General features: G+C 41.6%; 1 protein-coding gene across 2 annotated transcripts in view; it reads left to right on the forward strand.

The window, feature by feature from the left end:
- Positions 1-12,854, forward strand: part of COL24A1 (collagen type XXIV alpha 1 chain) — a 253,935-nt gene that overhangs the window by 159,978 nt on the left and 81,103 nt on the right. For both annotated transcript variants that reach the window (XM_038412721.2, XM_038412722.2), the window contains exons 26-28: positions 6,399-6,452; positions 9,367-9,420; positions 10,129-10,182. In XM_038412721.2, the coding sequence (XP_038268649.1) occupies positions 6,399-6,452; positions 9,367-9,420; positions 10,129-10,182 (162 nt within the window). The remainder of the gene's footprint in view (positions 1-6,398; positions 6,453-9,366; positions 9,421-10,128; positions 10,183-12,854) is intronic.

Genomic DNA, 12,854 nt, shown 5'->3' on the forward strand with positions numbered 1-12,854 from the left:
GAGTCAGGATATAAGAGGTGAGGGAAAAACCCTCCTCCTCTCCTAGCCAGGGAGCTAGACAAATAGCAGTGGCAGATGATGCTGAGGTGCGGGCTTGACTTGCCCATATGTACGTGTTATTAAAAAATTGAGGGAAATGTGAAGTTTTTTTCTCTTGTTTATTTGTTACGGTTATAGATAACTCATGGATGCATAAAGAATGTAGGTAGCTAGGAATGTGACACACCCCCATGCAAGGCACGTCCCTGCTGCCAGTGGGTTGCATAGCCCAGTTCACTTTCTGAATCTCTTTCCTGTAAGCCACCTAGTAAATGGAAGGGAAAGAGTAACTTGTAGTTTGATTTTATTTTCAAAACGAAAAACTGGGACACTGTGATTGTATTGGGGGGGGGATCACAGGAAGGTGTTGTGCTGGGGGGATAAGAAAGGTTGGTGGGGAAGTGGGGGGAAAAAAGAGGTGCCCTCTCCCACTTTCCTTTGAGGAAATGGGACACTTTATAGTAAAGGGTACAGTGGGAGAAAACCCTATTTATTCCTCTATTTCCCCTTCATTGTTGTCTCCTAATCTAGCACTCCCCATCTATCTCCCCACTACTGACTTGTCCCCCTCTTACACCTGTTCACCTACTTCCCCATTCATCTGTTGACTCCATTCCCACCTGAACTCAACTTGCCCACACATCATCCTCTGAGCTCAGAAAGTTCCTAGGCCGCCTCCTCTTCCTCCAGCCAAATCCCCACATGGTCAGAAACACCTCACACGTGCGTGCGTGTGAATGCACATGTGTCCCTCCAGGCTGAGAGCCCCTTTTCTTCCTACCTAACCTCTCTAGAGCATAGACTCACCCTCCTTAGCTCAGAGGATCCCACACACAATCCTTCAGGTTCATGAAACCAGCTTGCAGGTTCTGAACTTTTTACCTACCTAATATCCCAACACCAGCAGGCTCAGAAATTTAACCCCTCCCCCTTCCTACTTGGTGCTAAGTCCAAAACAGTAGGTGTAGTGGCAGTAAGGAGCAGTACCTGTGCTTTGAAATAGCCCCACAGATGCCTGATCTCTGCTTCTGCCCTCCTCTGCCTGCAGCTCATGTGTTACAGGGACCTCCGGGGCTGAAGGCTGCAGACATCATGAGCAGAGGGCCTTCCAACTTTACCCTTGTGGGGCAGAACTGAAATACTCCCCATGATGCCTGTATTCCTTATGTTGGACCTCCTCCTCCTCCTGCTGCCTACAGTATTATGTGCTAGAGGGTCACAAGTCCCCAGTATACTGCATAGATTCATAGATTCATAGATACTAAGGTCAGAAGGGACCACTCTGATCATCTAATCTGACCTCCTGCACAGCGCAGGCCACAGAATGTCACCCACCCACTCCTATGAAAAACTTCACCCATGTCTGAGCTATTGAAGTCCTCAAATCATGGTTCAAAACTTCAAGGAGCGGAGAAGCCTCCCTCCAGTCAACCATGCCCCATGCTACAGAGGAAGGCAAAAAAACCTCCAGGGCCTCTCCAATCTGCCCTGGAGGAAAACTCCCTCCCGACCCCAAACATGGCAATCAGCCAAACCCTGAGCACATGGGCAAGATTCACAGCCAGATACCCAGGAAAGAATTTTCTATAGTAAATCAGATCCCATCCATCTAATATCCCATCTCAGGGGATTTGGCCTATTTACCCTGAATATTTAAAGATCAATTACTTACCAAAATCCCATTATCCCATCATACCATCTCCTCCATAAACTTATCGAGTAGAATCTTAAAACCAGATAGATCTTTTGCCCCCACTGCTTCCCTTGGAAGGTTATTCCAAAACTTCACTCCTCTGATGGTTAAAAACCTTCGTCTGATTTCAAGTCTAAACTTCCTGGTGGCCAGTTTATACCCATTTGTTCTTGTGTCCACATTGGTGCTGAGCTTAAATAATTCCTCTCCCTCTCCTATATTTATCCCTCTGATATATTTATAGAGAGCAATCATATCTCCCCTCAACCCTCTTTTAGTTAGGCTAAACAAGCCCAGCTCCTTAAGTCTCCTTTCATAAGACAAGTTTTCCATTCCTCGGATCATCCTAGTAGCCCTTCTCTGTACCTGCTCCAGTTTGAATTCATCCTTTTTAAACATGGGAGACCAGAACTGCACACAGTATTTTAGGTGAGGTCTCACCAGTGCCTTGTATAACGGTACTAAAACCTCCTTATCCCTACTGGAAATACCTCTCCTGATGCATCCCAAAACCGCATTAGCTTTTTTCACAGCCATATCACATTGGCAGCTCATAGTCATCCTATGATCAACCAATACTCCAAGGTCCTTCTCCTCTTCCGTTACTTCTAATTGATGCGTCCCCAACTTATAACTAAAATTCTTGTTATTAATCCCTAAATGCAAAACCTTACACTTCTCACTATTAAATTTCATCCTATTACTATTACTCCAGTTTACAAGGTCATCCAGATCCTCCTGTATAATATCCCGATCCTTCTCCGAATTGGCAATACCTCCCAGCTTTGTATCATCTGCAAACTTTATTAGCACACTCCCACTTTTTGTGCCAAGGTCAGTAACAAAAAGATTAAATAAGATTGGTCCCAAAACCGATCCCTGAGGAACTCCACTGGTAACCTCCCTCCAACCTGACAGTTCGCCTTTCAGTAGGACCCGTTGCAGTCTCCCCTTTAACCAATTCCTTATCCACCTTCTGATGTTCATATTGATCCCCATCTTCTCCAATTTAACTAATAATTCCCCATGTGGCACGGTATCAAATGCCTTACTGAAATCTAGGTAAATTAGATCCACTGCATTTCCTTTATCTAAAAAATCTGTTACTTTTTCAAAAAAGGAGATTAGATTGGTTTGGCATGATGTACCTTTTGTAAAACCATGTTGTATTTTGTCCCATTTACCATTGACTTCAATGTCCTTAACTAATTTCTCCTTCAAAATTTTTTCCAGGACCTTGCATACTACAGATGTCAAACTAACTGGCCTGTAGTTACCTGGATCACTTTTTTTTCCTTTCTTAAAAATAGGAACTATATTAGCAATTCTCCAATCATTCGGTACTATTCCTGAGTTTACAGATTCATTAAAAATTCTTGCTAATGGGCTTGCAATTTCAGGTGCCAATTCCTTTAATATTCTTGGATGAAGATTATCTGGGCCCCCCGATTTAGTCCCATTAAGCTGTTTCAGTTTCGCTTCTACCTCTGATATGGTAATATCTACCTCTATATCCTCCTTCCCATTTGTCATGCTACCATTATCCCCAAGATCCTCTTTAGCCTTATTAAAGACTGAGGCAAAGTATTTGTTTAGATATTGGGCCATGCCTACATTATCTTTAACCTCCGCTCCATCCTCAGTGTTAAGCGGCCCCACTTCTTCCTTCATAGTTTTTTTCTTATTTATATGGCTATAGAACCTTTTACTATTGGTTTTAATTCCCTTTGCAAGGTCCAACTCTACTCGACTTTTAGCCTGTCTCACTTGATCCCTACATCTTCTGACCTCAATTAGGTAGCTTTCCTTGCTGATCCCTCCCATCTTCCACTCCCCGTATGCTTTCTGCTTCTTCATAATCACCTCTCTAAGATGCTTGCTCATCCAGCTTGGTCTACAACTCCTTCCTATGAATTTTTTCCCCTTTCTTGGGATACAGGCTTCCGATAGCTTCTGCGGTTTTGATTTAAAGTAATCCCAGGCCTCCTCTACCTTTAGATCCATAAGTTCTTCAGTCCAATCCACTTCCCTAACTAATTTCCTTAATTTTTGAAAGTCAGCCCTTTTGAAATCAAAAACCCTAGTTGCAGATTTATTTTTGTTAATCCTTCCATTTAGTTTGAACTGAATTAGCTCATGATCACTTGAGCCAAGATTGTCCCCTACAACCATTTCTTCTATGAGGTCCTCGCTACTCACCAAAATTAAATCTAAAATGGCATCCCCTCTAGTTGGTTCAGCAACTACTTGATGAAGGAGTCTATCAGCTATCGCACCTAGGAAAATCTGAGCCCTATTATTATTACTAGCACTGGTCCTCCAGTCTATATCTGGGAAGTTAAAGTCTCCCATGATCACGCAGTTTCCATTAGTATTTACTTGATTAAAGACATTAAAAAGGGCTCTATCCATATCCAAATTAGATCCCGGAGGTCTATAGCACACCCCAAGCACTATCGTAGGAGAGGCTTTACTAGTTTTCTTCCCCAATGTAATTTTTGCCCAGACGGACTCTGTCTTATCCATTGCATCGCTTCTTATTTCTTTACATTCTAACTCATCATTGATATACAATGCTACTCCACCCCCTTTACCTTTGTTTCTGTCTTTCCTAAACAGCACATACCCTTCAATACCTGTAGTCCAGTCATGACTACTATTCCACCATGTTTCTGTTATCCCTATAATATCTGGTTTCACTTCCTGCACCAGTAGCTCTAGTTCCTCCATTTTGTTACCTAGACTCCTCGCATTGGTGTACAAACATCTTAATTTTTTCTGTTTGGACTCGCTCACATTTTGTACCCTATTAGGCACAGTCATTCTACAGCCAGTATAACCTATTAGACTAGTATCCACACCGCCCTCGCTCCTTATATACATTCTCCTACCCATGGCTGTATCCTTTCTTACTTCATCTTCTTCCCTCTCAATGCTAAAATCTGGTGTGGAGATTTTCTGGACATCTCCCATCCATCTCCCCCCAATTCCTAGTTTAAAGCTCTCTTTATCAGTTGTGCCAGCCTCGATCCTAGAAGTCTATTTCCTTCCCTACTCAGATGAAGTCCATCCCGAGAGAACTGTCCTCTGTCCGTGAATGCCTCCCAGTGGCCATACATCCCAAAGCCCTCCTTATAGCACCACTGCCTAAGCCATCTGTTGACAGTCATAATCTTGTCAGACCTTTGTTGCCCTTCTCTAGGAACAGGAAGGATCCCGCTAAAGATCACCTGAGCCTCAATTTCCTTAAGTGTCTTCCCCAGCCTAGCATAGTCTCCCTTGATACTTTCCAGCGAGAATCTGGCTGTATCATTTGTTCCCACATGAAGGATAATTAGGGGATTCTTTCCCGCTCCCTTTAGGATCCTTTTCAACCTCAGGTCTACATCCCGTATCTTAGCACCCGGAAGACAGCACACCCTTCTATTCTCAGGATCAGCTCTAGTTACAGGCCTGTCTATTCTTCTCAATAAAGAGTCCCCGATCACATAGACCTGCCTTTTCCTGGTGACAGTGCTATTCTCCAGTCTCTCCCCTGTTCCCTCTGGCTGCAAGTTCTTTCCATTCCTATTTTCCCTTACAATCCTCTTCAACCCATCCTGTATCCTCCTGGGGCTCATATTTGTTGTAGTCTCCCTTGACTCTTTCCCTTTTCCTATAGGACTAGCCTCTCTTCTCTTCTTCCTTACCCTTCCACCTTCAACAAGTACCTGCTGAGCCCCTTCTTCATTTTCCAACTCTGCAAACCTGTTCCTAAGCTCTATTTCTCCTTCACTAGCCCGTCTTTTTCTCTACCTGGTTCTTTGAGTCACATGTTTCCACTGACCACTTTCCTCACCCAGTCTCTCCTCAAAATTCCCCAGCCCTGCTTCCATCTGTGAGTCTGAGCTTTTCCCTTCAGATACCTCATATCTTTGCTCCATCATCTGCTCAAACCCCTTCCTAAACTCAACCAGACTTTCCACCTGCATCTCCAAACCTCGGATCTTTTCCTCCATCAGCTCTATCAGACGGCATTTCATGCAGAAAAAATTCTTACCGGTTCCCCCCTCCAGGATCATGTACATACCACAGCTTCCACATCCAGTCATCCTCAATGTGTCTTTCACTGCAGGAGTCACTCCCACAGCTGCTTCTGTATCTGTCATCTCCTTCCCACCTAAATCCTGTTAATCTGGGAAACACAAGCCACACCAAAAAGACCACAACCCCCCAGCAAAAGCAAACCCCAAACAAGCACCACAATCCAAACTCCCTGCAGCCTCTAAGGTCTGGAGTGGCTCTAGACCAACCAGAAGTCCCCTTTGGGCCTTGTAATTTCCAGTTCAAGGTGACATACCCGCTCTAGCTCTCCTCAAGCTAGCTCACGAAAAGTAGAAGCGTAGTTGCTGCAGCTACCCCTCTGGTGTCGCAGCTACATTCCTATTTTTAGAACGCTGGCTCAATCAGAGCTAGCACAGGTATGTCTTCTCAAGCTGGAAATCACATTTTCTAGGTCCATTGTAGACATACTCCTACACAGTTGTGGCACTTAGCCTCATTAACCCCTAATAGCCAGACACCCCTGCCATAGTAAGAAATCCTTACACTGTGGAAAGAGAACTGTGCCAGTGAAATAACCCACCATAAATTTGTTTCTTCTCTTTTTTTAAATTGTTTGTTAAAGGGAGAGCGGGGCAGTCCAGGACCAGTGGGCCCTCCTGGGGAGAAAGGTGTCATGGTAAGCAGTAAATGAGGTACAAGTCAGCTTTATTTTACTTGTAAAGGAACTTTTCCTTCCCAAAAACCTAATTCATTTTGGCCATGCCAAGAGCAAAAAGCCTTATGGAAAAGTAAAGCATTTGCAATATGTTGTTTCTAGGAAAGTTTCCATTTAGCAGCTTGCTAAGTACTTTGCAGACTGAAGCAGCATGCAGTGAATATGAATTACCCACTTTTTAAAAAACAGCTCTCTCATCAGATTTATGTGCAGGATTGAAGCCCAGTGAATTAGCAAGCATGACAAAAAACAAGGAAAAGTAAACTTCATAGTCTGCAGATTATGTTTGCTGAGAGAGAACTACTTTCTAAGACTAAGGGCTGGATTCACAGATGTTGCAATGCGTGACTTTTTAGATGCTCTGCTGCCTTGTAGAATTCACAACCCTAAGGTAGTTGTCCAGGCTTTCTGTACACTGCATGGGGAGAATTAGGCACCTGAAAAAGGGATTGAATGAAGCCAGCAAGCTGAGCAGAGAGCTGCCTTCGCTAGCAAATAGGAATGCCAAGGAGAGGGGTATTTGAGTGACTTTGAGGCTATGACTACACTTCACACATAACTGGCAGTGGCATATAGTGTACATGTAGCCAGTGGTGAGCTGGAGCCGGTTCGCACTGGTTCGCGTGAACCGGTTGATAAATTTTTTAGCCGGTTTAGAACCGGTTGTTAAAGGGATGGGCAAACTCTGGCCCGCGGGCCACATCCAGTCCAAGGGACCATCCTGTCTGGCCCGCCTGAGTTCTCGGATGGGGAGGCTCCCCTGAGAGTCCCTTTTTAATTTTTACTCACCCGGCGGCACTCTGGGTCCTCAGCGGAACTTTGGCGGCAGGACCTTCACTTGCTCCGGGTCTTCGGCAGCACTTCGGCGGCAGGTCCTTCAGACCCGGAGCGACTGAAGGAACCGGTATTTCAGCTTTTGGCAGTTCATTGCTGCATGTAGCTACCTCCCTCCGTGAAAAAAACACCACGTCCACACTGTGGTATGTAGCTACACATGTCAGTGAAAGGCTCTGGCCGAGGGGATGCAACATTGAAAGGTTCCAGCAGCTCCCCACAGCCAGAACCGTTCCCCACTGCAACAGGGAGCTGCTGGAGCCTTTTCCTGTCTGCCAGAGTGGAGAAAAGCTCCAGCAGCAGGGAGGCAGTGGGACGTTACACTGCTAAAAATAGGAGTGTAGGCAGAGAGGCATGGCTTAGGCGAATAGAGAGCCATTGGGGGATGTACTTGTTTACATACTCAGCCCCTTCCTGCATGTCTTCACTCACCTAAGCCGTGCTTCACCATCGACCCTGCTATTTGTACCAGTGCTAGGGAGGTTTCATGGGAATGTACAACATGCTGATGAAAGAAGCGTGTAGCATTGACATACCCTGAGAGAGGCACCTATTTCCACTTGGGATTCAGAGCTAGGGATCCTCTCCTGGAGTTGGGGGGCCTATACTGGGTCTACTGGTGGTTACATTGTTACATGACATTTCCCTCTCTCCTTTTAATGTTCTTTTTCTAACAAGACAAAACTCTCATTGCTCACAGCTTCATTATATTTAATGATAGCTGCTGTGGGAGGTCATGAGCAGGAGGGAGAGGCAATCTCTCAGGTAGCTTGGTTCAGTTCCAGGGATAGATTTGAATAGCAAGACCAGGGACCTTGAAGCTAGCTCTTTTTATTTGGTAGGGAAGCCAATGCACAAAGTAGAGCCCTGGGGTGATGTATGGGTGGGCTGATGTATTTTGTAACCATTGTCCTAGTAGGGTGATGCATTTGGTACCAGTTGAAGGTTTTTCAGGGTGTATGGCTTCATTCCTAGATATAGTGAGTTGCAGTAGTCAAGCTGGAAATCACAAACGCACAGCTCACTAGGCCTGAGACTGATAGGGTGTGATGTATTTTCTAGCCAGCAGCAAATAGAATGGACATTTTTTTTTGCAGCAGTTGCTCTTTAGGTGGTCATTAGCAGAGAAGAGTCCGAATGGACCCCTAGGCTACAGATCAGTCTTAGGAAGGGGATGATATTCTTTGAAGCACTTCACTCTTCCTACCAACATTAAATCTGTCTTGACTGGGTTCACCTTCTACCTACCACTTTACACTCAGGAACAGATCTCAGCCAGGAACTGAATAAACAAGGATTTATTAGTATAGGACACAATCCTGTTAACATTTTACTATCAGCCATAGTGCATACTACCATGAGTAGTCCCACTAAAGTCATGGTAGAAAGTGCTATGCCGGGTGGTAAGTGTTTGCAGTAAATGTAACATGCCATTACATTATGGACCAGAGCTGGAGTTCGCAATCTTGGGTGGGCCTGCAAAATAATTTTTCCTTGCCAGTCCTGTTCACACAAAATACCACTGACACTTGTCTACCATGACCACCTGTTCACACCACTATGCGCAGTCCTGGTTGGAGGATAATGGAGGGTAAGCAAGTTCTTTGGGATTGGGACACATCCCAAATTTAAATGAACTTCTTTGAAATGTATGTATCCAGTTCTGGATTGTGGCACTGTAAAGTTTTTCTGTTTTTGGCTCTGGCAACATGTATCCAGGAGAACTATAACTTTGCTGTGTCCTAGGCACTCATCAAATCAGAGTTGCCAGACTGGATTATTTTTGGGATGGGATGGAAATCTTTTGGCTGTTTTAGAAATTTGAAAATCTGGTTTTGTTCGTAAAAGCTTTTTTGTTGATGCACATTCATATCTTGTGACCTTGGAGAGTGGACTGCTCTTTCGAATATAGTGAAGATCATATAATCAGCTTTTGGGGGGATTATTTTAAATGCCATTACCTGCCAAAATTGCAATTTTGAGTTCAGCAAATTAAGATCAGAATTATTCAATACCTTTTCTATATCTACTTCCATTTTAGGGCTATCCAGGACCTCCAGGGGGCTTTGGGCCTTTAGGGCCACAAGGATTGCCTGTAAGTATAGACCAACATTTTGATTTAACATAAAATGCAGTCTGTTTAAAAATTTCTCTTTTGTTCTGTTACTGTTAAGGCTATTTGCAGAACTGTCATGAAAATATACTAGCCAGGCACAAATACTGTTCACCTGCCCTTTACCTATATTTTTTACTTGCCCAGAGCTAGAATTTTTCAAGGCTGATTTAAAGTGTAGCCATTTTAATTTTATTTTGCTGATATTTAATTAAAATCCATTAATAGTATGCATGATGTGTTTACTATTAATCAAAAACAAATGGAATCTTCCTCATTTGTGTGTGTTACACTCTCCACCATGGGTCACCAGCAGGGATAGCAAATGAGTCTTGTAGCACCCTATAACACAAGTTTCTACCACTTGAGCCAAAGGAGTTGGTAGCAGTAGTAAGTTCTTATAATTTATGTGAATAGCCTCTAGAGAAAGGCACAGTCCACATTATTTCTTACCCAGCACAAAGCCAATACTAATGGCACAAAGCCAATACTAAGCATATTTTATTGGATAAGTTGTACTAAAGTAGTTTGGTTGATTCTGAGCTTTTAGAAAGAGAGAATGCTTGATTTTTTTTCAGCCTATATTGAACTACTATGAGAATTTATATATAGTCTATAATATAGACCTCTTGTCACTTCTGGAGGTATTTCTGTAGTGGATATTAAATAATGAGTTGATGTAATACTTAGGGTCCTTCAGGGGCAAGAGGACCTCCAGGACCACAGGGATCTAAAGGACGAAGAGTAAGTAGTATTGTTATTATATTTTACCTAAAGAAATGATCAGCACATTACTTAATAGGAATCTAGTTTTTAAATCACCTCCAACTGCTTCTTTTGAACTCTCTGCAAGGTTATCAATATCGATTCAAGGCATTTTAACTGAAATATGACACAAAAGACATGTGCTCCTAGTAAGAAATAAATCCAAGGTCCAGTTCTTCTCCCATTGAAGTAAGTTTGAGTTTTGCCATTGACTTCAATTGGAAGCAGGATCAGAACCAAAATTATTGCTTGTTTACTTTACCCATCTCTACTTACAGAAATATATTAATGCAAACCCTCATCCTGGCTGATGGACTGTGTTTCTGTGTTTTACAGATTAAAAATTTTCTTTATCAGCATTCTTTTAATGCCTTCTAATGGCTGTGAAAGAAAATGACAATTCCTACTGTATAATTTTAGGAAAGGAAAAACAAAGCTATACATGACACCTAACATCATCATATTCCTATACCATAAAACTCAGTTTAGACTATTTGCATGTTCCCTATTTTATCAGCAAAATGTGAAAACTTTTATTTTTTTCCTTGTGCACAGTGAACTGATCCAAAGCCTAGTTGAGTCAATGGGAGTTTTTCCATTGAGTTAAACAGTTTCAAAGAGACCAATTAAGCTGTAAAATAGTGTGATGGTTTGATACATGATCTATGTGAACTCTTCCTCTTAGAAAGCCAGTTAATTATTTATTCTTGTTGGCCTGAGCACTTATCACCTTAGATTTAATGTAATGCTCTGAACCAGGGGGCACTTGATGCCTTACAGAACTGGGTCTTTTATGAGATGAAAAGTAGGGTATCATCTCACTTAGAGAACATTTAAAACAAATTCTTAATGGTCTCTTTTGCCAAAATTCTTGAATCCTTTTCTGTCAAATAGTTTTTTGTAACAGGAACTGTAAACAAAAATAGTCCTTCATACAGTTAAATATCTGTTACATCATTTCCTTCTTTTAAAAAAGACATTTCAATATATAATTTTTTGATGAAAATGAAAATGTTCATATATGTTCATATAATGTTACAAATAATATAAGGTTAGAGGATTTTTAACTTTTGTTGGATAAAGATAAATACTTAAGAAGCTTACATATATGTCCTAACACTAGGATCCTACACAGAAGGTTAAGTTTAGTAAACTTGTTTTGCATCATAAAAGTATGTGACCTATATAGTCTTTTAAATTTTTCTTTCATTATTACTGCCTTTTATGTTACATAAGATATTTAGAAAAAAGTGTTATTTTATATTTATTTCCAATATATTTGAAATATTCTTTATATAGTACTAAGAATATATGTCTTTTTCATTAGAGAAAGTTAATATCTTACCTATAATGGTCTTCTTCCTTCAATTATGGTTTCCTCCTTCAAAATAAATCTGTTGTAATTTGCTTCTGTTTTGCTAGTACAATACATATGAACCATTTGTGAAATACTGCACATAAAATGTATAATCTCTGCTAAAAGTTAGGAATTGGTGTAATAATAAACCTTATTATGAAGATGCTTCTAACTGGAAATGCCACATCAATGTTTTCTTTTCTTTAGGATGAGATATACAGAATAACTTATCCCAATCTTTTACACTTGATCAAATATGTGAAGCTGAGTTGAAACATGCACTCATATCCACTTTTCATCTAAAAGTATCTATATTCACCCTAAGTGCCTGTGCTAACATTAGATGTTCCTGTATAGTTATTCTACATATAAAATCATGAGATTGTGATGGACATTTTAAATCTGGTACATTATAGGTCTGATTCTGCTGGCCTAAGTCAAATAAAACTTGTATTTAAATGGAAGATTTGTCTGAGTTAAGATTGCAGGATTAAAGAAATTAACGTAAAACTCAACTGCTCACAGACAAAAGCATCTTCAAGTCCCACCAAAGAGAATTGCTATAATCCTATGAAAATAGGGTGCTTGCATTCCTACTTCATTAATAACAATGGATTTGTTCTTCTAAAATATTATTTTGTTGACGTGATTTAAATAAGGAATAAGGTTAAGGAAATAAAATGTTACAGTTTGGGGATATATTTGTTGATTTAATAATAATAGTATACCTTTTAACTATACAACGAATAATCTTTAAAATCTTCCTAAAAATACAACACCTGGAAATGTTCAGAACTGGTTAAATAAATTTATATGTGAAAACAGCCATACATAATTTAGCTCAGAAAATCATCAAGTGAACTGTGGGAAGCAGCTAATGAGACACGACTTGCAGCAACATGAATGGTATGTAGAGCTACAAACCGCAGTGAAAAACAAGCTGCATCCACACTGCAGCATGTAGCTACACATGTCAGTGAAAGGTTCTGCCGGGGGGAGGCAATGGGGAAAGGCTGAGCAGCTTGGAGTGCTGGAGCCTTTCCCTATTGCCTCCCTACCAAAGCCTTTCCCCACTGCTGGAGCCTTCCCCCACTACCTTTCACAGAAAGGCTCCAGCAGTGGGGAGGCAGCAGGACACTGCACTCTAAAAGTAGCTTCATTAGGACTTGTTACAAAATGATTCCAGTGCTGCAGTCTTTGTTCAGGCTAACCTCCCCATTGAAGCCAATAGGAATTTTGCCTACATTCTAGACTGCAGGATCGGGCCCAATTTGGGATTAATGTATGAAAAATA

The sequence above is a fragment of the Dermochelys coriacea genome, chromosome 8, assembly GCF_009764565.3.
Source record: "Dermochelys coriacea isolate rDerCor1 chromosome 8, rDerCor1.pri.v4, whole genome shotgun sequence".
NCBI classification, from domain to species: domain Eukaryota; kingdom Metazoa; phylum Chordata; order Testudines; family Dermochelyidae; genus Dermochelys; species Dermochelys coriacea.